This window comes from Chlamydotis macqueenii, chromosome 10 (genome assembly GCF_036417535.1).
Source record: "Chlamydotis macqueenii isolate bChlMac1 chromosome 10, bChlMac1.mat, whole genome shotgun sequence".
In the NCBI taxonomy this organism is placed as follows: Eukaryota; Metazoa; Chordata; class Aves; order Otidiformes; family Otididae; genus Chlamydotis; species Chlamydotis macqueenii.
Window position 1 is genome coordinate 4,799,728 of NC_141565.1, and position 25,974 is coordinate 4,825,701.

The 25,974-nt window shown below is 61.3% G+C and overlaps 2 protein-coding genes across 2 annotated transcripts in view; one reads left to right on the forward strand and one right to left on the reverse strand.

Moving 5' to 3' along the window:
- The first annotated feature begins 487 nt into the window (after window positions 1–487).
- LOC104484985 (semaphorin-3D) lies at window positions 488–21,734 on the forward strand. Its single transcript, XM_086755949.1, has 18 exons — window positions 488–561; window positions 10,743–10,948; window positions 15,264–15,424; window positions 16,159–16,221; window positions 16,478–16,597; window positions 16,792–16,894; window positions 17,336–17,464; window positions 17,693–17,838; window positions 18,078–18,192; window positions 18,357–18,426; window positions 18,593–18,737; window positions 18,818–19,040; window positions 19,153–19,241; window positions 19,670–19,711; window positions 19,980–20,137; window positions 20,369–20,433; window positions 20,636–20,766; window positions 20,852–21,734. The coding sequence occupies exons 2-18, from the start codon at window positions 10,825–10,827 to the stop codon at window positions 21,266–21,268; spliced, it is 2,301 nt and encodes a 766-aa protein (XP_086612075.1). The 5' UTR covers window positions 488–561; window positions 10,743–10,824; the 3' UTR covers window positions 21,269–21,734.
- Window positions 21,735–21,866: 132 nt separating this feature from the next.
- Window positions 21,867–25,974, reverse strand: part of RAD54L2 (RAD54 like 2) — a 47,742-nt gene continuing 43,634 nt past the window's right edge. Inside the window, exon 22 of the mRNA XM_086755948.1 lies at window positions 21,867–24,502. Within this exon, the coding sequence (XP_086612074.1) occupies window positions 24,435–24,502 (68 nt within the window). The 3' untranslated portion in view covers window positions 21,867–24,434. The remainder of the gene's footprint in view (window positions 24,503–25,974) is intronic.

Below are 25,974 nucleotides of genomic sequence, written 5' to 3' on the forward strand. Positions count from 1 at the left end.
AAGAAAAAGAAAATAAAAGAAAAAGAAAGAAAAAAAGAAGAAGAAAAAGAAAATAAAAGGAAAAAGAAAAAGAAAATAAAAGAAAAAGAAAGAAAAAAAGAGGAAGAAAATAAAAGGAAAAGGAAAAAAGAAAATAAAAAAAAATAAAATAGAAAAAAAAAAGAAGAAAAGAAGAAAAAGAAAAAAAAGAAAAGAAGAAAAAAAAAAAGGAGAAAAAAAAGGAGCGGTGCCCCCGCGGGCTGCTCTCCTCTCCCGGCCCCGCTGTGTGCGTTGGGCTGCGGGAGGGAAAGATCGCGGGGAGCAGCCGCCCCGCATCCCCCGGCCGAACGCGCCCGGTCGCCGCTAGATGGCAACCGCTGGCCGCGGCCGCGGGCCCGGCTGCGGGGCTCGGCACCCCGCGCTGCCAGCATCCTGGGCTGCTTTCGGGAGCGAAGGGCAGCCCCCGGCTGCCATCATCCCCCCCACCCACCCACACACCCACCCACCCCCCGGCTCCTCCCCGCAGCCTCCCCGCTGCTGCGTGGGCGCATCGCTGCTGGGACCCCGCGGGCGCCCGGGCCGGTGAGTACCCGGGGGATTATTCTAGTTTTTTGACTTATTTACAAACCTGGAAGTTTCTAAAGACCTGGGGTGGCCGGGCTCGGTTGCCTGGTTTCTCTTCGTGGGACCCAGTGGGACCAGCTCAGCCCGGGGTGTGGGTTGAACTGGGGCTGATCCCCACCCTGGGCTTGTCCGCTTTCGGGGTCTGCGCCGCTGCCTTTCTGCATCCATGTGCGGAGCGACTCCGCTCGCCTTTTCCCCGCTCTGAGAGCGAGAGGGGAGCTCGTTCCGCCTCTCGGTTTGCCGTGGTACGCGAAGAAAAGTTTGTGGTAATGATATTTTCTGATTACACCTATTAATGCTTTCACCTGGATGCCAGGGGGGGTCGTTATTATGTTTTTTTCTGAGGCTTCTCAACTTTGATGCTCTGCTGCTAAGGTTTAACAGCCCCACATCCCGTACTGGACAGATTTTTCACTGTCTAGTCCATGCTGGGGACTTTTCCACTGCCCAAAGACAGCTTTGTCAGATTTCCCCTACCTCAATAAAAAAATCAATCTTTTTGCCTCGAAGTAGTTGTGACAGCCTTAGTCGGGGGGGGGGGGTGCGGGGGGGAATAGCCTCTCTGGTCTGTGAGGGGAATGTCCCCTGCTCAGGCTTCATGGAATCCATCAGGACAGGGAAACTGTCCTTCAGCCTCCCTCTCTGCAATGCCTCAGCTCTGGGAAGCCTCGGGACACACCACAGAGCAGGGAGAAAAGACAGAGCCCGAGAACTGCCGGGTGCTCCGAAGGGATCCTGTAACAAACTGTCCTGCTCGGAGGCACGGCAGAGCCTGGGGCCGGCCGGGAGTCGGGATCCTCACGCTCCTCCAGCGTCTTGAAAGCGACAGGCGGACGTTTGGGTTGTGATACTGCGGGTGAGAGGACGGGAGAAGGCTAAATGTTTATTTACGCCTAGAAACAAACAACAAAACGCTTGGCAAACGTAAATGAAGACAAAGAGGGTTATTTCTTCCTCTCCTTGAAATAAGACTGTCTCTGGCACGAATTACGGCTCCTGAAAGTGTGGGGCAGCCTGGCCGAGGGATGCGCTGTGGTGTGGAAAATCATCGCGAGACACTTAACAGGCAGGAGGCAGCAGGGCTCCCGTAAGCCCCAAGCCGCAGGTTGCACCCGTGGCTGCATTCTGTCAAAGCAGTTTATTTCCCATGAGGAATCACCACATTGCTGAGCACTGGTGTGAGAGTGGGGAAAAAAAAAAAATCTAAATATCTAAACATTGTGGGGAAAAAATGTGGAAGCCGGCCTTTTTTGCCGCAGCCACGTGCCCAAGGGCAGAGGGAGAAGTGCTCTAGGAGAGCCGGTGACAGAACGGCAGCTGTCCCGCACACATGCCGGCCGCGCGACCCGCGCACGAGCCGCAGGGAGCTTTCTCTTTGCTAAGCGGAGCGTGTCCCAGCTTTTCGCCGGCCGGGCCTTGAGCGGCCTTCAAAGGGAGGGGGGGTCTGGTGGCCCCGGCGGGTCACCGACTTGACACAGGGGGTTGCCGTAACCTATAGGTTTCTCCTGCAGGGTTTAACGGTGTTGAGAAACGACAGAGACACAAACACCCTTGTGATTTATGAGCCGGGGATGGGGGAGTCAATTGGAAAGCCAGGCGGGAGATATCAGCTCCGTAAGAAATATGGGAAGAATTCATCCCTAATCTAATCTCACCAAATTCCACAAGGATGCAAGCCAGGGATCGTTCGCTCCAGTTCCTTAGGCTGAGATTTAAACAGGAAACCCCCAAGGGTGGAAGTTGTTCTCCCAAATCCCGCTGCGCTCGTGCATGGAGGCTGTCGAGGGGGTGCCACGGCCCGAGCCCTCTGGGCTGATGGCCAAGAGACGATGCCAGGCCGAGCGGAGGGAGCGGGAGCTGAGCCCAGGGTCCTTGGCAGGGCTCGTGGCTAATGATGCTCTCTGCCAAACCGAGCCCCTGAGCTGGTGGGGCTGGCAGGCGTCCTCACCGGCGAGGGTTTCTGGCTGCCTCGCTCCACTGTGCTCCTGTGACATCCTCTCAGGGGCTGTTTACAGCAAGGATGGAGATTTATTATAAACCTTGGCTCCCGGACTCTCGGAGCTGCCTCTTCCTCCAAGTTTGGTCTATCCCTGCTCCGGCTGGGGTTACAGCGAGAGGCGGCTCGGAGAGCACGCGGTAACTGGTTCTTCACAGGCACTGTCTCGCGCCGTTACAAACCGGGTGTTGAAAGCAAAGACAGGGAGATTGGTCAGCTGAGTGACCCCTGGCCCTGGGGGCAGCTGGGAATGGCTTTTGGCTAGGGAATGGGGGACATACCTGGTGTCACCTGCCCACTTTGAGGAGCTCTCCTCGGGTCTCCAGAGACCCCGCCGCACCCTGCTCGGGGTGGCAAGGAGCTCCCGTGGAGGACAGGCTGGAGCAGGAATGAGGGCAAAACCAGCATTACCTGTTCTGGACTTGGGGCCTCTCTGGTCCCTGTGAGCCACCCATCGCCTCCCCACCTCCTCCCCACCGCTGCCCTACTTGCAGAAGCCGGCCGTGCCTTCTCCGACACTTTGAGCCTGGGGAAACCGAAGAGCAGGGTGGCAAAATGACCAGCGTAAGGTTGCAGAGCTGGGCTCACAGCACAGGGGACCCAGTCGTTTTGCTTCCCTATAGACTCAATTATCCCAGATCACAGCCTTAAAAATTCCACATCTACCTGTGGCTAGGATGCCAGGGAGTGACAGTGATTTCGTGGTACCCAGGAGGGAGCACTCCATATTCCCGGCAGCAATGAGCCTTTACTGTTCCCCGATGTGGGCACTGTAGGATATTTGGGCTCTGCCACCTCCAGACTCAGTGACCTCACGTACCCCCCAATCCACCCTCCAGCTCCGCTGTACCTGCAGGCGTGCCACGCGCATGCGCTGGGCAGGCACAGCCCGGCTCCGGCAGCGGGATGGCACGGCATGGGGTACAATGGTCGCCAGCGTCATCCCCAGTTGGCTTGGGAAGCCTGCCCAGGATATGGCTTCCCTCAAACAATGCCGTTCCCCCGCCGCGTGGGGTTATTGTTCTCGCCTCGCGCCCTGGCGAGCTGCCGTTTATTGTGCGCAGGGACCACTCTGCTTCTCCCACCGCTGAGCTCAGGTTTATTTCCCTGGTTTTTTTCTTCCAGAAGGAGACCACTGATGTCAGCTAATTTGGCCGGAGCGCTTTGTAGCATGGAAAAAAAAAAAAAAAAAGAGGCTTTCAGTTTCAATCTGTCCATTGTGCACTGGGAGGAGAGCTGCTCTTCCCACGGTACGCGGTCCCACGCGGACGGGTGGTGGCAGCTCTGCCACCACGCGCTGCTACGCGCTTGCTTGTGCACGGGCAGCGGCAGTCGGGCTCAGAGCCGAGCTTTCTCGGAGCTCTGGTCTGTGCTGTAGGAGGATGACCTGCTGGCTGGAGGAAGGTGGGACACTTGGGGTCAATCCCTGCCCTGCCAGGGCTCTCGTTTGGCCATGGACAGGTCACTTAGTCCATCTGCGCCTCAGCTGCCCACTGGAACGATGACGGCTGTGGTGGCCGTCCGCAGTGTCTCCACTGGTCTCCAATCCTAGGAAACACCCCCAGCCTTGCTCCGGACAACTCCCTTCGTCGCGGCGGAGCTGCTGGGCTGGGGGGGCTGTGCGGTCGCTCAGCCGCTCTGACCGGAGCTGACCCCCAGGTGAAGCCGTGTTTCCTGAGCGGCGTCCCGGAGCACGAGGAGGCTGCCGGAGCGTGGTGCTCCACAGGGGTCCCAGGCTTGCAAGCCAGAGAGCTTATCCAGGCTGTAATTACCGAGGAGCCCAGCCAAGAGGCTCTGAGAAGAAGCAGATAACAGCGCAGGCACCCTCCATCCTCATTAAAATACTTTCTCCGGCAAAGCCCCCCACGCCTGCCCAGCCTGTTCCAATTAGCGCAGCGGGCCAGGGAGCGCAGGGAGCAGGGCTCCCGTTGATGAAAAGAAAACACTGAGAGCTTTCAAGTGTCGGGGGAGGCAGGCGGCCCCGGCTGGGACAGCAAGAGGCCCTGGGAGCGCAGCCGGCAGCCGCGTTGCTGGCTGGCAAGGGTGAAGCCGATGAGCCGGGTCACCGCACAGCGGAGCAGGTGCTTCGCAGCCTGGAATGGTTCTGTATCTGGGGGAAATGCGGTGAAGGCGACAGCTCTTTGAGAGGTGCTGAGCATCCCTGCCTGATAGGTCTGGAGGTGGGAAGCAGCAATCCCATTGGGAATGAAGAAAATGGATGTTTCTCTCTGTGGGAGAGCCCTGGGTGTCACCCAGCCCCTCACCTCAGCAGAGGTTTTCGGTTGCCTCGGGCAGAGAAGCGTTCGGAAACCTGTCCCTGGCCAGGTTTTGGCACATGTGTGATTTACCCAAACCCAGCCTGGAAAGCCTGAAGCCCAGAAAACTGCTCCTGAGCGGAGCAGAGCTCCCAGAGCCTCCCGAGGGCCATATCAAGTGTCAGGCCATGTGGCGGACAGGTGACAAGGGTGGGTTTCGGCCGGCGGGCAGCGTCATGGTATAAATGGCTCGGAGGAATGCGGCGCTGCCTCCGGGGACTCCCGAGGCTTTGGGGAGCCGGCCTGGCAGCGCAGCCCCTCTGCTCACCCTCTGCTTTGTCTGGTGAGGAGCTGGACCTTCTTCCTCTGAATTTGTCTCGGCTCTGCTGCCAGCTGGCATCCTGGCGTGCTTTGCCGTCTCCATCCGGCTTTCTCTGCGCTTTGCACTTGCTGCTCCCTGGTGCTGGATGCCCTCGGGGTGACCTGGAGGGAGGAACGGTGGAGGTCACCCAGCTGGCACTACCTGGCTCCAGAAGCGCGTTCAGGAACACCAAACAGCCCTGTGGGAACCGCTGGCTGCTATCACGGGCCGTTCCAGCCCATCACCGTGCCCATTGCAGAGAGACAAGCCTGGCTGCTGGGCCACCTTCCCAGCCCCGGCCTGAGAGCCAAGCCAGAGCAGGCTTCACCTCCCTGAGTGGCAAGGGAGAGGTAGGGGCCGAGCCAACGGCCTCTCGAGAAAGGGATTAGCAGGATGTTAAGTGAAGCCAGCTCCTTATCCCTTCATAAACAGCTATTCATATCCTGGCCGGCCTTGGGCTTGGCAATTCCCCATCTGCTTTCCAAGGATGTGTTCCCAACCGGAGCATGCCTTAAGCTGCTGAAGCTTCAGGGAGAGGAGCATCGTTAGTGGAGATGCTGTGTTTGCTCTTCTGAACACAAGTTGACTCCTCAGGGCCCGGCTCCCACCTACCAAGGCCCCAGGCAGACAGAACAGCCCTGTCTGCGCAGAAAGGCAGGGACAGCTGGGCTCTGCCAGGGTCCCGGGGCAGCGCTGAGGGACAGCTTCGCAGCCCGGGACGGACACCGCTTTGTCTGCACCACAGGGGAGGAGGAAAACCAGCTGCAGGGGCTCAGGTCCGTGTCGGTGCGGCGGCACAGCTGTGACGTGAAGGGGCTCGGCGACTGGGAATGTTTGCACCTCAGCACGCTTAAGAAGTGAAAAAAGTGGGAAAAAAAAAATAGGAAAAGAAAAGTGCTCGTGCTTGGAAGTGTCACCGCAGGCAGCGAGGTCCCCCTGACACGGCGCGGATCACAGAGCTTATCGCTATTACGGCCAGCCCTCCTGCCTGGCAGGGGTGACACGCTGCCGCCGCAGAGCAAGCAAAGGGCCGCAGCGTGCCAGCGGCAGCTGGAACGCGTTCCTCCGCGCTCGTGGCACTTGGCATGCCTCGGCAGCAGCGGTTGGCAAGGGAGGGTGATCTGGGGCTAATTGCGATCGGGGGCTTTCATCTCAGGAGGCTGCCAGGAGATGTCCCGGCTGGAAGGGTGCCTGCTGGCCAGCCGTGTGATGGCAGAGAAATGCGGGTGAAGCTTGAGCAACCTTGGCCTCCTGCTGCTCTTCAACAATTCTTCCGTTGGAACCCTCCGAAGCCTGCTCCCCTCCGTCTCTGGGGCTCTGGCTGGCCACGTGTGACCTGTGAGGGGCTCTCTGACACCCTGCCATTTTGCAGGGCACACCGTGACGCCTCCGTGCCACTTGAGCTCCAGCACTGGCTTTTGTGGTCCCAACTGCGGGAGCATCCCGTGCCTCCATCCCCACCCCACAAGCAGCTCAGCGCCACCAGCTTCCCTGGCGTCAATCCTGCCCTGGCCAGGCGGCTCTGGGGGAAGGCAGAGAGGGGGCCGAGGGCCAACCCCGGTGGCTTTGTCCTCCCGGTTGGAGAAGGACGACAGCTGCCTCTCCCCGCAGCTGCTGAGGCATCCATCATCCTGCACGGGATGGAGAGGCACGACCGACTCCCCGGGCTGAGCAGGGGCAAGACTCCTTTCTCCTGGCTCCCAAAAATGCCGGAGCAGTACCTGCCCTCCCAGGCTGAGGTGTGACAACCCGCACCCAGGGCTTCCGCGGGGGGGAGGCAGGACAGACTCAGGAGACCCCATGGAGGGGGTCTCAGCCCCCTGCGGCTCTCCCATCTCACAGTGAGCCCCTAGCACAGCGGTCCCATCCCCCCACAGGGATAGTTGCCGTGGCTGAACGCTGACCCTGGGGTGCAGCCCCTCTCCTCCCTCCTGGAAGTCCCCCGGCGCTTTGCCCCCAGCCCACAGCCCCGCTGTGTAACTGAAGAAGGCAGGAGGCTGCCAGCAGCGTGCGGGGATTAGCCGGGGCACAATTGGGGCCTGTGAAAGCGCGGGAGCACATGGCGGGCTGGGAGGCAGGGCGGGGGGCTGCCGTTCATGCCGTGGGATGGCGGAGGAGCTGGGGTTCAGCAGGCCCTTCCCTCTCTGGAGACAGTCTGTAGCCTGACAAACCTACTGCCAGGGCCCTTCCCCCTGTGAAATTTGGGCTGTTTTACAATTTGCATGGCAGCAAGTAGGAGTTGTGGGGAGGAAATTGGTGCTTTCATGGATGAACAATTGCCTCCTGTACCCGCACGTCTCAGACAGGAGGGATTTGTCTTTTCCCCGTGTTGCTCAGTCGCCGGCAAGACCTTCCAGGGGATTTTGTGTCCAAGGGGAAAATTCAGTGCCATGTCCTGAAATGGTGAGTCTAGATGACAGCCCAGAGCCTTAAGCCCGTGGGACTTGTGCAGGTCACCCGTGGGAGGGGAGGGCACGGGGTAGGCGCTGGCACTGGGGCTTGGCTGGAGTGCCACCACCCATGCCACCTACACCGAGATGCTCCTGGTGCCAGCCAGCCCCCGAAACAGGGCTGCCGTCACCCGCGTCCTCCCCATCAGGCTATGAAACCCTAACCCCCTGATGTCCCCTCGCCCAGCAGCCCGCCCTCGTCACTGCTTCCCTCTCCAAACTGAGATAGAAATAGCTGCGGCCCCGGATGGTTGATTATTTAAAGCTGTCGGGAGTGTTTAATTTAACCCTAGATTCATCATCCGCAGCTTGCTTCCATCCTCCAGACACCCGCGCTCCCCCTCTCAGTGTAAACTCTGCCTCTGCCCAGCTCGTCGCCTCCGGGCAGATTTGGGCAGGGGGTTTACAGGCAGGGGACGCGACCCTGCCGCCCATTTTCCCCAGTGTCCCTGCTCTGACCGGCACGGCAAGGGATGCTGTGGGCACAGCCGGGTCGGGAGCTGCCGCTGGGATTTCAGCTGTGTGTCTGGGGACCGACACACCGGGTCCCTCACCGCTGCCTGGGCACGCTGGCAGGGAGCCCTTGGTGAAAGCGTGGTGTGCAGGAGAAACCTTTCTCATCAGAAGTTTGACCATTTTTCCTTTCCTTGCCCATTTTGAACCCCTCCAGCAAGACCCACACTTTTTTCTGACCCCACACCCAGGGCTCTGGGGTTCCTCCTCTGCACGGCTGCCGCTCCTGCCACCACCAAACCTGCCCTTGGCTTCCCTGGGGCGAGGAGACAGGGCGCGGGTACACCCAAGCTGTAGATGGGAGCGTGCACGCCTGCCCCGCCGCCCCGGCTGCAGGCATGCGAAGCATCCCCGCTGCTCCCCGAAGCTCGCCCAGTGGCCGTGCGCGAGCCGGTCCCGGAGGCAGGAGGGGTGCCCTGCCCGCCATCCGCAGAATCCCGACCCGCCCTGGCATCCCCTGGAGCTCCGGGTCACGAAAGGTCCCTCCCAGGGCTGGCTTAGCCCAAACCTAAGCCTAGCACAGGCCCTGCTCCATTTATAGAAAGCTACAATTAGAGGCTGGCATTTTCGTGAGTCCTCCAGCAACCAAAGACACATTGGCAAAAAAAACCCAAAACCTCTGTCAAACCCCAGCACGTCCTTGCGATGACCCCCGGGACAGCACTGCTCACCCAGGGCACGGCCGTGGGATGGATCTGGGAGACACCGCTGCAGACGGCTGAGCGCAGGGAAAAGCTAAAGTTGCTGCAGCATCTCCGGCACAGGGAAGCTGCTCGGCATCGCTGCCTGCTGGGAAGGTGTTTGTGGGGGATGCGAGGGCAGCACGGCCTGTTAGCGGGTCCCCAGTGTCCTGGGGGTCCTACCCGGGAACCCCCCCTCTCCACCATCAGTGTGTCGAGCAACGAGCAATTCAAACCCAGCTAAACTCATCATGTTTGTGGGGTTTTTGTCCCACTGCCTGCCTGCCAGGAGGGAGAGGAACCCCAACCACCACCCCGAAACCTCCTCCCGGAGCAGAGCTGAGCGCTCCTTCCTGTGGAAAGCACAAACCGAAGCAGTGGGAAAGGCTTGGCTGCCCCATCCCTCCTACACAGCCCTTCACCGGGACGGCAGAAATCCCCTGCTCCCTGCGCCAAGAGCTTCTGGCCAAGAATGAGCCCAAAAGCTCATTTTAAAGCTTTCAGCCCTGAGACTGAAAGAACTTAATACGCAGTGAGAGTGGGGAGTTGGTCAGAGCCGCCGTTTAGGGACCAGGGCGTTTATAGGCAGGAAGAATCATCTAAATTGCCTGAACTAATTGCTGAGAGCTGCCAGGCCAGCCCCGCTCCCCGCGGAAGTGTGGGACCTGGTGGGCGAGGCGGTGAAAGCCTGCACCCCTGCGAGGGGGTGTGAATGCAAGGGAGCCCTTCCAGCCTGCAGCATCCCGCAGCCAACGGACGCCGGTGGCCTTGGAGAGGCCGGTGGTGACCGGGCAATTTGCAGAGCTACCGGCCAAAGTGATGGGTTGCGTACACGGGCAGCCGCTGCTGATGTCGGAGAGGTCACAAAAGCAGCATCTATAGGCAGTGCTCCAATTCCCCCTCGAGTAAGAGGGGGGAGATTTAGCCCCGAGCCGAGGTCGGATGAGCGTTAGGGATCCCTCACCAGGCTCTGGCTGGGCACTGGGGTGTGAGCAGATGTTCAGCAGAGGATGCCCAAGCTCTGAGAGCCTGTTGGAGGGTGTTCTGCTCCCTTAGAGCTCCTCACCTCTTCCCTCATGGCAATCGCCTCCGGGATATTCAAATCCGAGCGCTCCTGAGTACTGCAAGTCGTGGCTGAGCCTGCACCACGCCACATAGGCAGTGACAGCTGGTCTTCTGAAGTCCCTGGAAGTGAAAGTTGTTGGAGCTCCCAGGTGGTAGAAGGGGCAGCCAGTGAGCCACAGCCTCATTTCCCAGTACCCAAACTGGCCCTGGGAGCACCAGCTGCTCTGCCGGCTCCCACAGGTGCTGGGTGTCCCAGCTGGGACCAGCATGGCTCATGGCAACAGAGATGTTCAGAAATCCTCCTCACCCTACCAGAACCATCGATGATGGCTGAGGCTGCGAGGAAAGCCCAGCCAGTGAGATACCCACCTCCACGGGTCCCTGCTTTCCCTCCCAGCCTGGCCAGTTTGGGCTGCATGGGCTCCTCAAGACAAGCCTTGTCTCCCTGGAGCCCGCGCTCCCTAGGGAGGGGTGGGCCCAGCCCCCGGCAGCCCGCAACTGCTCTGCTCAGATAAAGGCTGCCCCGACACTTGCGGTGGGTGCTGCAAGGTCCCCAGCCCGACGTGCCGAGCTCACCGTGACAGTGTCGTCCCTTTGCAGCAGCCCCGGCTCATTCTGCAGCGCCGCAGGCACGCAGGGGGCTGGACGCTTGCTCTTGGTGGCCCTTCTCCATCAAAGCAGCTGGCCTGACATCTTTTGGGGGACGAGCCACCTGCAGACCTGCCGAGCCATCGCTCGTGCTCCCTCGAGCACCCTCCCCAGCCAGGGGCCGGTGGGTCAGGGGTCTGCGGTGCAGCCTTTCCCCTTCTCTGCTTGCAGCTGGTGGCGGAGGCAGCATCTTGGCGCTGGACCATGGTGCTGTGAGGACAAGCTGCCCTCTCCCCGGCTGCCGAGCACCAGGATGCGAGCTGCCCCCGGCCGCAGGCTGCCCCTTGCCGCGCTCCTCCTCTGCCTCGTCCTGCAGCAGCCGGGCAGTGGCAAGGCATGGAAGCAGCACGCCCCGCGCCTTCGCCTTGCCTACAAAGGTAAGCGGGCTGCCGGGTGGATTTGCTGGGGGTCTGCACGTTGTTTGGGTGGGCTGGGAGAGCCTCCTGCAGCCAGGGAGCGGAGCGGGTGGCCAGGGCTCAGGGGAGGCAGGCAGTGGCCCCGTAGCTGTGGCTGCAGCATCTCCGCACGTTGGGCCCTCGGGATGTTTCACGGCTGCAGCACGGAGCGCAGCCCCTGAGGATGCTGCACTGGCGCTGCTGGCATTGGAGAAGGGAGCGGAGCAGGGAACGCCCTGCCCTGGTCCAGTGCAATGCTGGGACCCTCAGCGGTGTCTCCTTCTGCTCAGGCTCGCTCTTGGCATCTTACAGTGTGTCCTGGGCCAGAGCTGCCCTGGGCAGCCCCAGGCCTTCACGTTGGCAGTGCGATGGGGGCTCTGAGCCCCAGGCAGGGCTGCCAGCCCCTTCCCCACCAGCGCGGTCCTGTCCCAGCTCAGCCCTTCTGCCCTCACCCCTGTTTTCCTGCCGAGGAGAGGCTGATCCATCACACAGATCATTTCCCTGCTGCGCTTTACCCTTCCCCCTTCGCATCTGTCTTGTCTGTTTAGATTATGAGCTCTTCAGGGGAGGCACAGTTTGCTCTTCTTTTGCCTGACGCGAAGGAGGGCCCCTTCTCCATTGTCTGAAGACGCAACAAGAGCAGACAGCAGGTAGCACGGCGGGCAGCCCAGCAGGGACGTGCCAAAAGGGGAGCGTTCCTAGGGAAAGGGTCTCTGCAGGGGAACAAGCTTGTCAGTTCGAGCAGAGCTCTGCTAGCCCAGCCGTGGTCACTCTGCCATGGACCTGCCGCACAGACTTGGCCAATTCACCAGCTTTCAGCTTCCCCTGTGTGAAAAAGGGCAAGCTGCTTTGAAGGATGGGTGGTTCAGCACGTCCCGCTGCTGCCCTGGATGTGGCAGTCCAAGAGCTTAACCTGCCCATGGGCGTCGCACTCAGAGAGCCGGAGCCACCATCCTGGCCTGCTCCATCACCCAAGAGCTGCTCTCTGGTCAGTGGCCACTGGCAATGTGGAAGATTCCCCAGGCTTGTGGCTTGAGAGGGCTGGACCCCCCGGGATGCAGGATATCTCTGCGGGGAGATGGCCCCTGCTGATAGACCGGCTCGGAAATGTGGTGCAGGGCCTTCCTTTCCTTGGAGCCAGAGGAAGCAGAGCCAGGCTGAGCGCAGATGGACCCCTGACTTCAAAGCCCCAGGGCGTGCTGGGGCCAGACGTGCCAGAAGACCTCAAGTCTTGGGCAGAGGCAGGAGAGGAAGCTCCCAGCATCAGGAGGGCTCAAGGACGACGTGAACAATGGCAGGGGATGTGACTCATGGACAGCACGGGGCAGGTTCAAGGACACAATGCCTTGAGAAGTTTAGGTTTAAAAACCCCTAGGAAAAAAAAAAAGATAAAAGGAGACCTTTGAGAGTTTGTCAACGGGATCTCACCCTCAGATCCCAGCATGGGGGAGGCAGGCAGAGCCCTTGGCGGAGCGCGGAGAGAAGACGCAAGCAGGCTCGCCAGAAGGAAATGACAGCACCGCAGGCTGGGAGAGCAAAGGAAGGATGGGGCATGGGGCACGGGGCCAGGAACAACAGCGGCGGCTCCCACCCCGCCGAGGAGGCGAGGAGGAGGAGGTTGATCATAGCACGCAGCACTCGCGGCCGGCTAGGTCAGGCTGGGTCAGCCCTGCCGCTGCCCGCAGCAGAGCCGCTCTCTTTTCTGAGGCCGTACAGCAGGGCAGCAAAACCTGCTGCCTCCCAGCTCCTCTGACTGCAATAATTTGGGGCAAGCACAGCCAGGAGTTGGCAAACGGCTCTTCCGCCAGCCTTCGGTCTGCGGCCAGCCCAGCCGGGCAGGACCCCGAAGCCATCACCGCGCGGCAAGTGCCCGGGAGCGCGGGAGGCCGGTGGGTCTCTGGTTATCGGCACAGAGAGCTGTGCTGGCACTTCTCTTATCGGCCGATGGCAGCGAGGGGCTGGAGCCCGATTTAGCGCCAAGCTTCCCCCTGGGATCTCCTCCGTGCTCGGCTCCGCCTGAGGGCTGGGGGAAGGGCGCTGACCCCAGGAAGCCCAGGGTCGCCCCGCGTGGAGGATGCTGTGGCTGAGGGGCAGGCGGAGATGATGGATGGGACAAGGCGGTTACGGTGGTCCTGACAATAAAGAAAAACACCGTGGCCTTGGGAGATAATGCACACAAAGAAGAGGATGTTTCTCCAGGCTTACCCGTCGGTTTAGCCACCGCGCAGCTGCTGCGGAGACCGCCCGGCTCCCTGCCTCGGGGGTCCAGGCCTGGATCAAATGTCCTGTGCGTACAGCTGGAGCTGGGGGAAGAAGAGGCTGGTTTGTGCGCAGCAGCCTCCAGTGTACAGGGTCAGGATCCACAGCGCTTGCCGACCCTTGGCGAGGAAGCAGAGCCACACCGCAGCGTCAGGCTCAGATCCTCATGGTCGTTGATGCTGCCAGGGGTCTCACAGTGCACGTGTAGGGCAGGGAGCCCTTCCCAGGCCCTCCCAGCTCCTCCATCACCCTGCCTGACCTTATCCTTGGACGGGGCTGGCGCAGGTCAGAGGGTGACCAGCGGGTGACGTTCCCTGGGACCAGCCTTGTCCCCTCTCTGCTAAATTACACCCCTGCACTGGATGAACCTTTGTCCTGCCCTCCCACCCCAACTGGACTCCCCAGTGCCCTGCCCGACATTTCCCCCTGGATCGGGCCGGTCCTGGGAACGTTGGCAGGTGCAGGAGGGTGGGCGACGCACAGCAGCCCACTGGGGACCCAGCTGTGACAATGACCCGCAGGCAGGGACAGGAATTCAGCTGCTAATCCCATTCAGCTGGCGGGAAATGGCTTGGGAACTTTCTCCCCCTATTCTTGGCACCCAGAGGACATCCCTTGGGTACCCGAGGGCAGGGGGGATGAAGCGGGGCTGCGCACAGTTTTTGTGGGAGCGGGAGGAGGGGGAGCAGGAGCTCGCAGACACATCTGGGAGCAGCTCCTGGCAGAGGGGGGTTTGCAGAAGCCGGAGCTCTGACCCCAGAGGAAGGGGAGAAGGAAACGCTACCTGGGAGCGAGCCTGGCTGCGTCAGCATGGATCCGGATGGGACCTCTGCCTGTGGCCCAGCAGGTCCTTCCCCTGCAGGGACAAGCGACGTCAGTGGCATTTCCACCTCGCAGGCACCGGCCCTGCTTCCCCTCGACCCTGGAAACGGGATGGAAGGAAGAGAGACACAACCTCCCGTGTCAGCCAGTCGCCTTTGAATGAAGCCGTGTCCCTGCCCACGTATGCCCCACCTGTGCCCGCGGCCACACGTCTGCCCGTGCTGCCATCCACATCCGCCCACACTCCCATCCACCCGTCCAGCACCAGCTCCACTTTAAAGATTCCTTCCTTCAGTTCCTGCTATGCTGCTTCAACCCACAAGATTTGGGGTCATTTCTCAGCCTGGCTCTTACAGATCACCCCGGGTTTCCAGCCGCATTCCACCTCCCTCCAGTCCCCATCCAGCAGCAGCCCATCTCCATCACCGCTTCCCACGGCACCAGAGCTAAGGGGAGCCATGCCAGCCTTCACCCTACCCCTACTTGGATCCCACCCCGTTCGAAGAGGAAGGCAATGCGTTACGATTTCTAGGAGCTCCAAGGCCCACTGGGTGCTGGTTTCTCCTGCCTTGATCCCCGGGAGCAGGCACTTGCTGGGACAGCAGCTGTTGCCATCCCGTGTCCAGGGCAGCAGCCGCTCCTGCCGTGCTGGGGGATGCTCACCCCGGCAGCCAGCCCTAAAACCTGGTGCTGCATGTCACGGGCCGACGTGGGCCCCGGGGATGTTGTTTCGGGAGTGGTTAGCCAAGAGACAAGAGCTTATTGTCCCTCGCACGCCCCAACTGTGCCAGAGGGGTCATGCTGGCCTCCCTGGGCTTCTGCACGGGAGGAGCTGCAGCCTGAAACGCAGAGCCTTTCCCGCTGGGTGCTCGTTGAAGCCCCTTTCCTGAGCCAGTCCAACACTGGGTTTGGGCTGTGTCTCAGTACATCGAGGGGGAAAACACAGGGTGGCGGATGCAGGGTCAGACCGGCACCCGGGACGCAGCTGGGGACTTCCCTTAGGAGCTCCTTGGGCCAGGGACAGGTCATCCTGCCCATCCCGATCCACCCGTCCGCCCGTCCCGGTGCCTGGGGTAGAGCCCAGCAGACTCTTCGCAGTCTACAAGGCTTGGGGACAGGCAAAGGAAAGAAGTGTCCCGGCTGGGGAGCACAGGGCGTCTTGTGGTGTTGCTCACGGGTGGGTTTCTCTCTCTTTCTCCCACCTTGTGCTCCTCAGATCTGCTGAGATCCAACAGCTCTCGCCTGTTGCTGGCCTCGGGGGACGGGATGGATTTCCAAGCCCTCTTGGTGGATGAAGACAGGGCCTGGCTGATGGTGGGAGCAAAAAACCACATCTTTCTGCTCTACCTCGACCATCCCAGCAGAGAGCCTGAGAAGGTCAGTGCTGGAAGGAGGGTGTGAGTGTGACCCCGGCCGGGCTGCTGTCTTCCCCCCCGGGAGCCGCTCCTTGTTCCAGTGCTGGGGCGTGGAGGTGGATGTGCCTTGAGCTGGGATGCTCTAACATCACTGGGGACACATTCAAGCCAGGATGTCTCAATCAGCGGAGTCAACCCATCCCTGGCGGTGTTGAGCCCCACTGGGACGGGCCGATGCCAGGGAGGGACAGGGCGGCTTGGCCAGGAGAGGAGACCTGGGTGGACACCGGGCACGGGTGGAAGGGCAGTGGCCGGAGACCTGCTGTCACACCTCGTCCCTGCTGCTGCTGCGAGAGCCACAACAACTCCAGCGGCGGGTCCGCTAATGTCATCCCAAGACATCCTGCTGGCAGGGGCGCAGCTCGAGCCCGACAAAGGAAAAGCCCATTAAGGCCCTGCGGCCTGGCGTTCCCACGGGCCGGGATCCAGGGGAGCCTGCCCACCGCCTAGGCGTGCCGTGGCCCACCCAGGCTCTGTCCCCACGCCAGATTCGCTCTCAGCTCTCTTGGCAGGCTGCCCGCAGAGCTCGGCTGGACCCTGGGGAACCAAAGGGGTGTCAGACCCAGGTCCTCACCGTGCACCTGAGCTGGCAGCACCTTTGGGCTGAGCCCGTTCCCACCGGTGCCTGTGAGAGCCAGCCAAACCAGGCAGGCCACGGAAAGCAGGGGTTGCATCGGTGGGCTCTCTGTGTTGCAGATTTTCTGGCCAGCCCCCAAGGAGCAGGTCGAGCATTGCCAGCTGGCAGGGAAGAACGTGGAGGTAAGGGTGGCCGGCAGCCCCCGGCTTGTGGCCTTTTGCGGTTTGCCATGGGTATTAAACACCCGCACCAGCCTAAGAGGGAGCGTGGGGTCTGCCTGAAACGAGGGTGTCGAGCCAGCCAGAGTTAAGCTCAGCTTACCGGCTGCTGGTGGAGGATCTGGCTGGGCTCCCGCATCCCGAGCAGACATGCCACTGGGCTGGGCAGGAGTGCCCAGACCTGGGCTCAGCCCTCTAACGAACATCTCCCCTTGAGCAGACGGAGTGTGCCAACTTCATCCGCCTCCTTCAGCCCTTCAACAGCAGCCACGTGTTCGCCTGCGGGACCGGCTCCTACCAGCCCGTCTGTGCCTTCATCCAGCTGGGAGCCAGGGGGAAGGTGAGGGACACCCTGGCCAGCCACGTTCCCGTTGCAGAGGGTGGCAAGAGACCCCCAGTTCATCCTCATCCTCTTGCCCAGGGAGTGGGGGTAGAGGGAGCCCCGAAGCCTGGGGAGGGTGGGCAGCCAGCTCCACATACCCAGCTTGATTCCAGCCTCCCCCCGGGCTGACATCTCCCCTTTGGCTCTGGCAGGGCCCCGGGGCTCCCACTATGCGGTTGGTGACCCACTCCTTGGAATCAGGGCGAGGACGGTGCCCGTACAGCCCCCGTGAACCCTTCACAGGACTTCTCATCGGTAAGAAGGAGCTAGGAGCAGAGGCAGTGCTGGGAGGTGGGAGGGCTGGGAACGGTCTGTGCTGGGAGGCGATGGCAGCAGTGCCTGCACCCCTGCTCTGCTGCGCGTGGCTGTGGTCCCGAGTGGGTGCAGGTGAGTGGAGCCATCCCACACAGGCCGGTCCTGCCCCGGCTCACCTCGACCTCACGGTTCCCATGCAGACAAGGTGCCATGCGCATGGGGCTGTGTGGTGTCACCAGCCTGTCCGCCTCCTACCAGTGCTGCGGAAGGGCTGGGCGGGTGACGGGCTAGAAGCCATGCTGGGTCACGGGTCTGGAGGAGGGTCTCAGCCAGGCTGTGCCACCTCCACCCTCCCTGAGCCTCCGAGGACACAGAAGTGTCCTGCCAGGGTACCTCCAGCTGTGGCACCCCAACTCACCCACACCCCCTCTGACCCCGCAGACGGGGAGCTCTATTCGGGCACCTCCAGCGACTTCATGGGCAGCAGTGCTGCCTTCTTCCGGACCTGGGTCCACGGGGCTGAGCAAAGCTACATCCGGACGGAGCAGAACCAGGACCACTGGCTACACGGTAGGACCAGGGGGACACATGGGGCATGGTGGGGGGCTCTCCTGCCTGCTGGGGAGAGGCTGGGGCCAGCACTGGGTGCGGAGCTCAGCAGTCTGTCCCCTTCTCCTCTCCGGGGGAAGCACTGCGTACTCTCAGCAGCTCACACTGCTCCCAAGGGCTTCCAAGGGCAGTACAACGGGGTCGGATGAGGGCACAGGGCTACATTGTGCTTGCTCCTTCCCCCCGCAGAGCCCACCTTTGTCGGTGCCTATGCCATCCCTGATACCTACAACCCACACGACGACAAGGTCTATGTCTTCTTCCGTGAGACGGCCATGGAAGCTGGGCAGTGGGAGAGGCGGCACATCCACGCCAGGGTGGCCCGGGTCTGCAAGGTCAGTCACCAAAGGCCAGCGTGCCACGGCTAGGCATCCTACCAGGTGGGCTTTTACCTCCTCTGGGCCATGGGACATCCCAAACAGGGGCAAACAGCAGGACAGGAGGGTGTCACCACCCTCCTAACACAGAGCAGAGGGCTCAGGGCTGGGGCTGTCCCACTGCGGGGACCGAGGCTTGCACGGTGCTGGGGAGGCACGGGGAGGCTGAGCTGAGCCTGGCTCTCGGTGCCTGGCAGAACGACGTCGGAGGGAAGCGCAGCCTCATCAACCGCTGGAGCACCTTCCTCAAGGCCCGGCTGGTGTGCTCCATCCCCGGGCCCCAGGGCACCGAGACCCACTTCGACCAGCTGGGTGAGTGCGCAGCCCAGGCTGCAGCCGGGAGCAACACTGCTCCGCCACGGCTGCTCCTTCCAGCGTGCCCAGGGAGGAGGGCACGGCATGGAGGATGCCTTCCCACATCCCTGGGACCGCTGCTGCAGCTCCTGGGCGTCTCACCTCCGTCCCTCTCCTTGCAGAGGATGTTTTCCTCCTGCGCACTCGGGACCCCCAGAACCCCCTCGTCTTTGGCCTCTTCACGGTCTCCAGGTGAGCTGGGATCTGGCTGGCCCCTGGCTGTGCCAAAGGGGTTCCTGTCACCCCCTGGGAGCCATGCACCACTGCGGGGCTGGCAGCAGGCAGCATGGGCTCAGGGCATGGGTACGGAAGCGCCTGTCCCCCGCACGGACGCTGACAGCCCGCGTGCCCCCAGCAGCGGTGTTTTCAGCGGCTCCGCCGTCTGCGTGTACTCCATGGCTGCAGTGAGAGCCGCCTTCAGCGGGCCGTTTGCACACAAGGAGGGATTCGACTACCGCTGGGTGGAATACAAGGGCCGCGTCCCCTATCCCCGGCCCGGCACGGTAAGGGGCTGGGGAGCAGGGTTAGGGGGAGCGGGACTGGCTGGCCTGGCCTTAACGCAGCCCCTCGTGTTGCCATGCAGTGCCCCAGCGAGACGTACGACCCACTCCTGCACTCCACCAAGGACTTTCCTGACGAGGTGATCAGCTTCATGCGCACCCACCAGCTGATGTGGGAGCCCGTGTACCCGCAGGGCCACCAGCCCGTCCTGGTGAGGGTCAACGTACCCTACCGGCTGCGGCGGCTGCTGGTGCACAGGCTGGAGACGGAGAGCCGGCACTACGACGTGCTCTTCCTTGGCACAGGTGGGAACTCGCCCCGGCTCTGGGGATGCTGTCACCTCAGGGCAGCTTGTGTGGCACACAGGTCCTGCCGGCTGCCAGCCCTGACAGCTCCTTCTCCCGCCGCGTTCCACAGATGATGGTAAAATCCTGAAGGTGGGGCTGGCCGGCGGGGTGAGCCGTGGCGCTGAGGTGGTCAGCCTGGAGGAGATCAGCGTCACTAAGGTACAGGGGGCCAGGGCTGGACCGCGATGGCCTCCCCTTGCCCCATGGAATCCTCCTTGCAAGCTCCTGCAGCAAGTCACTGGTCTTTACTGGAGAGGTCCCTCACCTCGCTGCTGGTGGCTCCCAGCTGCCCTGACCCAGGTGCTAGCGTGGAGGGGAGCCAGGGGGACCGGAGCCAGGTCGTCTCCCATGGGATGGGGTGGCAAACTGGAATCCAAAATAAAATGGGAGGGCTGACCCCAGGTTTGAAGCACGGCTGCCGGGCAGGGCTGCCCACATCGAGCAGGGCCAGCCCAGGCTGCCTACGTGGAGCAGGAGCTGGGACCTGGGGCAGGACCCCGGCACCCTGCCGTCCTGGGGTCCCAGCCCCACTGGGAGGTCCCCAGGAGGGACCGACATGGCTGCAGCACTCTCTCCTTCCCCTCCAGGTGCCTTCTCCTATCCTGGACATGAAGTTATCTCCAAAGCAGGTGAGTCCTCCCTCCTGTTTCTTCCTACAGCAGCCAGGGGATGGGGCACAGAGGGCAGCTGGCAGCAGCCCCTCTGCCTGTGTCCCTTGGCCCCAGGGCTTGCACATTTAGGGAATGGGCTCCTGCCAGGGCAGCCTTGAGGTGGGGAAGGCTCTGCTCCCCACTCCCCCTGTCTCCCGGTGCCCCTACCCTGGCCCGGGGCTGGGAGCTCCGTTCCCTGGTCTCCAGCCGTGGGCACCCACCGTGGCTGTTCTGCTTGCCCGAGCAGCAGGAGCTGTTTGTGAGCAGCACCCACGGGCTGCTCCAGCTCTCCCTGTACCGCTGCGAGCTCTACGGCAAAACCTGCACCGACTGCTGCCTGGCCAGGGACCCCTACTGCACCTGGGACGGCAAGGCCTGCGCCCCTCACCTGCTCACCGAGAAGAGGTGAGCGTCCGCCCGGGCCAGCCCTGCTGTCCCCTTGCAAAGGGATGGCATTCGGAGCAGGGAAGGGCAAAGTATCAGTCCTGGAGCTTCATCCATCAGCCCAGACTCCTACTGCCCTGCTGGGGGACCCCAGCCCTCCCCAGTCCCCCCTTCTCCCTGGCTGCTCTGCCACCGAGGGGTCCCGCAGCCCAGGGCGGGTGCCACCCCACAGCCCTGTCTGCTCTCCCACAGACGTGCCCGCTGCCAGGACGCGCTGAAGTCTGACCTGCTCAGCCAATGCCAGGACACGGCAGAGGGTGAGCCCCAGCCCCTCGAGGAGCCCCAGTGCAGGCAGCCAGCTCCGTCCGGGGGCCAGCGATGCCCAGGAGGTTGGGCAGCATGGTGCTGGGAAACCAGTGCCCACCAGCAGCATCTGTCACAGACCCTGCACTGGCCTCCCTCCCTGCCCGTCACACAGCTCCCACGCAGGGTACTCACCCTGTCTCATCCCCCACACAGGGACCGCTGCCGTGGAGAAGCTGGTTTTTGGGGTGGAGAAGAACTCAACCTTCCTAGAGTGCCTGGCGCGCTCCCCGCAGACAACGGTCCGGTGGCTGGTGCAGCATGGCGAGGAGACGGGCCTGAGCGAGGTATGGGGGATGGGGTGGTGGGGACGAGGCGCAGGGGTGGCTCAGTCCCTGGGGACTGACCCACGGTGCCCTGCCTTTGCCCCAGGTCAGGAACAATGGCCACTTCTCCGTGCTGGAGCAAGGGCTGCTGATCCGTCAGCTGGCGAGGGAGGACATGGGCACCTACGAGTGCCAGGCGGTGGAGCGCTCCTTCTCCCGGCCCCTCACCCGATACAGCCTCCGCATCATCAGGCACGAGGCCATGGAGATATCACCCTACAAACGGAGCAAGGGGGTCGAGCTAGGAGGGACCCACCAGAGCCCCCGGCCCCGGATTGACCTGTACCCGGGCTACAAGGGCTTCCCGCGGGCCCTGGGGGCACCGGGCACCAGCCTGGATGTCTACTGCAACGCCCTGCGACACCAGGAGAGGCAACGGCAGAAAGCCTGGAACCAAAAGTGGCAGCACCCATCCCCGGACAGCAAGAACGGCCGGGTGCGCAGGCACCCCCAGCCCCTGTGAGGGGGCAGAGGGAGCCGGGGTCGCCCGCAGCTCCCTTTTTGATCTCTCCAGGGCCCTTCTTGCACGTGGCATCAGCTCTGAGACGCCTCTCAGCTTCCTGCGCAGAAACGCCGCACTGTTACTACCTCAAACCCTGCCAGTTGCCGCTGCCTCTCCGCGCGCCCCACGGGGCACGTCGGGGCCGAGGCATGCAGCCCGCACCAGCTCTCCGAGACTCAAAGCTATTTACGCCCTGCAGAATATTTATTCTCCTTGTTTTCCCCTGGCCCTTAACGACGATCGTTATTAACAGCAATAATAAGTGCAGAGGACAGAGCAGGGAAACAGCCAGCCCTCACGAAAGGCTCCCCAACTCCTGGCTGCACCCCGGCAGCATGGTGCCCTGGCGGGGTGCTCACCTGGGCGGCTGCGGAGGTGCCACTGGAGCCCAAATGCCGCTGGAGACAGCGGGGCACGGCTGCTTGCTGAGCCCGGGCACATGGGGTCTGCAGAGACCCCCATGCCCAGCCCAGCTCCAACCCACTTCAAACCACGTGGCTTGTTAAAACGTTGACATTTGTTTTACCAAAAACAAAAAAGAGAGAGGAACAACAGGCAGTTATACCAACTTACAATTTATTATTTTTTTAAAAAATGACATGAAACACAAGTAAAAATAAATACATCATATAAACAACAAATTGTTCAAAGTCTCTGTTCTGGGAGATCAGGCGAGCACATCCCGTTTGACAGAGAAAAGAGGGAAGCACGTGGTCATGCGTGGGGCCACCCGACTGACCCACCCTGCTAGCGATACTCCTCTTTCCAACCACAAAAAGACAGGCCACAAACTAAGGCGATAGTAAAAAAGAAAAGAAAAAAAAAAAAGAACCCCAAAACAACAGAAAACCCAAAATGAGACTCAGCGATGGATTCCTCCGGGCTCCCGTGGATCTCCCAAGAGGCTCCAGCTCCAAGCCAGCTGCTGCCAAGGTGGGAGGCACAAAGCAGCCGTGGGCAGCGGTGGCGGTGGGCCGGGAGGCGGCTGAGGTTGCTCTCCCCCACTCGCACAGTCGTCCCTTCGAAGGGAGCGCTCGCTCTGCGTCGCAAGGAGCCATCGCCTCACTGTAATCTAGCTGGACTACGTTCCCCTTTTAATCTCTGCTCCCCCCCCCCAGCACACCCCCCCCCCCCCCTTCCAGGACTGGATTAACAAAATTCATCCCAGAGTGGCGAGAAACACCAGTTGTGAAGGTATTTGCTGTACTTGTCCCTGTTGGCCTGGCAGCCACCCACAAACCAACAGCAATTCTCTCACGTTCAGCCAGTTGCTGACATCATTAAGCCAAAATATACATTATTTCTAGTGACGCCCTTGTGGAAATCCCATCCTTTGCTTGCCGGAGTATTTACTTTCTGTGAGTATTTGTGTCCACTCCACCAACCTCCCAGGATCCCCCGGGGGGCAAACGTGCAGCAGATGACACCCAACACGGGCCTGGCTGGGCTGTGTTGATCCCACCCCTCAGCCCCCCACGATGCCCATGCTGGCAGGTGGGCAACAAGACCACCGAGCGGGGGGCACACAGCAGCCACAGGCTCGCCCGTGCCCAGGGGATCACATCCTGCGGTGGTAGCCAGCCTTCGCCCAGCCATCCCCAGGAACGGAAACCTCCCGCCGCGGGGAAGGGCTGAGGGCTGGGTGCCGAGGCGGAGGGCAGCTGGCCCACCTCAGGTTTTGCCCCGGCCCCTGGGCTGCGCTCAGGAATCTTCCTTAGCATCCAAAAACCTCAGCGGAGAGTCCTGAACCGCTGTCCTCAGGGTCACTCGCTGCGACCTGGCAGCTGCTTCCCTCTGGTCATTTGGAGACAGAAATTCAGCAGCAAAAGAAAAACGCAACCCGTGCAGGGAAAGCCCCTGTTCCAGGCTCAGAAGAACTGAGACGGCACCCTCTGCAGCAGAACCACCTGCTGAAGAGGAGAAAAGTCTGGGGAGGGCAGATGAGGGGGAGAGGGGGTCCCATGGGAGAGGAGTTTTAGGGCTCAGAGAGGTCCCCCCACTCAGGAAGCCCCTGGACAAACCACACACCCTTGCAGCTTCTGTGGGGTGGAGGAAACCCTTCCCGCAGCGCCGTGGGAGAGCGGGTACCTCCGGCCGTCTCGCAGCAGCCACAGTCACTGCCAATCCCCACGGGAGCCCCACAGTCAGGGCGCCACAGCCCTCAGCTGAGGCTCTGATGGGGCACAGGGGACATGGCTGCTCATTAAGGGGGTGCTCAGGGCTGGTACATGGGGCAGAGGGGTCCCACACCACCCCGCTGTGCCTAGGGAGGGCAGCTGGGGCTCCAATCGGGCCCTTGCTGCGTGGGGACACCGTGCTGCAGCTGCCCAGAGCTGCAGATGTTTGCCAGCCACAGGGAAGCCCCTGGCAGCAAGTCACATCCAGGGGCAACCACATCATGGGAGGGCAGCGAGGGGTCTCCAAGCCACCACAGCCATGCGGGAGCTGGGAGAGCCCTTGCACCCTGCCTTGGGGCCAGGAAAGCACAAAGCCTGTGCCCTGCGGCAGCCGAGCGCTAGCCACCTCCAGCTCCTCCGGCCACAGGGTTTGGGCTACGCCGGGGACCCCCGGGAGGACATCAGACAGGGGCATCGGCCAGGGCCTGCTCAGGAAGCCCCAGGAGCAGAGAAAAGGGTGTGCAGTCACAGGTACCACATCCAGAGCCACAGTGCCCGCCGCCCCCAGCCGAATCTTCATGCCTCGTCCCAGCACAGAGCCACAGAAAAGCCCAGTTCAGAGAGGACGCAGGAGGGTCTCTCTGATGAACCCCCCTACCCTGACCACCACCAGCAAGGACCGGGGCTGCGGCAGGGCTCTGGGCAGGGTCTGCTCATGCTCCGGCCTCCCCCACGTGCCCACAGGTCTCAACATTTGCTACTCTGGACAAGGAAAGCCCTTGCCTAGGTCCATTCCCCAAATCCACCGGAAAACTGCCAGCCTCACAGGGATGCAACGGACATCTGGGCAAGCTCGTCATACAATCAGTGTCACAGGGTTGTGCATGAGGTGGACACACAGAGCACAGGAGGGCATGACTCACAGACGCAGCACTGTCAAGTCTTTGGAGAAACTTGCATGAACACCATCAGTTAATTTGCTTTGTTACTTTTGTGGAGGGGTTTGTTTTTTATTTCCATGGTGCATCCAAAGACAAGTTGTCCAGCAGTTTGCTCAGAACCCCTCGGTTTTCAACTCCTAGGATATGTTAAAGAAGAAAGCACTATTTTAATGTTTGATTTTTTAAAAAAATAATTAAAATAATTTGCATAGCTAAACTGTTGATCTAAGGCTTCTATGAACAGTGTGGTTATGTTTGACAGACAATGTCCATTAAACAGAGAAAGACACTAGGAAAGCCCCGTAACATTTTTTATTATGTTTTTGTAAGACATGCGAGCACACACACCCTCTCTCTCTCAGGAAGGGAGGTTCCCATCTTCCAGTGCCCCTTTGATGGAGGATGTCAGGACATCCTGCCCTTCCCTACACCTAGTTGGTCCCAGCAAACACTGTAGCTTCCAGGGCCCGAGATGTTCCCTACCAGCTACCACTGCTCCGCAGTTCCGACCAGGCTCCAGGGCCACCCCACCCAAGCCAGCACATCTCCCGCCTGGTGTGACACGGAGGTTCCCAGATTTCAAGCCTCCATCCTAATGTGTTCAGACACACAGCCACACACACACACCAAGTCCAGCTTGGGTAACCCAGGCTCTCCTTAGGAGCCCTGGCATGGAGGCAAGCAGCCAGTGTGGTCACTGTCGGGGCTCAGGCCAGCCTGTGCACGCACGTGTGGCAGAGCAGAGCTGAGCCAAGTGATGCTCCCCACATAGGGAACGGCGCTTCCCCGGCAGGAGTTTGGCCTTCCCAACCCTGCACACCTCACGGCCCTCCTCCTAACTGGGAACTAGTACAACGGGCTTCCACACTTTCTCCTTCACCTGTCCCATCATGACAAGAGGACTCCATCCTCCCTCCGGCTGCTGCAGAACACTCGGAGCAGCTCCTCCCTGCTCTGGCAGGATCCCAAGATGGGGCACATCCAGCCAAGGTGACACGGGTCAGCCACAGGCAAGCTCCGCTGCTAGCCCTGCTTTGGTCAGCCGGCTGCTTCTCCCCACACCGACAACCCCACAAGCAACCACTGATGGAGGCCAGCTTTTAAATTTTTTTTTAATATGGAAATTAATTTAAAAGTAGAAAGAGTCCCCCAAACAATAAATATTACGCCTTCATGAAATAAATTAATGTAGAGATTCTGTGCAGGGGGAAGTCACTCCAATCCCAGATTCAACAGCAACCAGCACTGGGTCCAGTGTCCCCTCCCAACCTTCTCCCCTGCCTGGCGCTGTTCAGAAGCAGCAGTGAGTCCACCCACCCCCGGATCTGGCGGGCCATGGCGGGGCCAGATGTGGCCTTTGTACAGCCTGGCAGGGCCAGGGAGCTGGGGAAGTCGTCAGGATTCCCCTCTGATGGCCACCGAGACACGTAGCTCCACTCATCTGACACAGAGCTGCCACCAGAACCACACGACCCACCTACCTCGGACGGGACCCTCCAGAAGGGCCCGGGGAGCCTCCCACCAGCGCCCTGCCCTCCTCGCTGCAGCAGGAGCCTGCCTGGAGCCCTCACACTACTTTCATGTGAATTTGAAGAGGATGACAAATTGT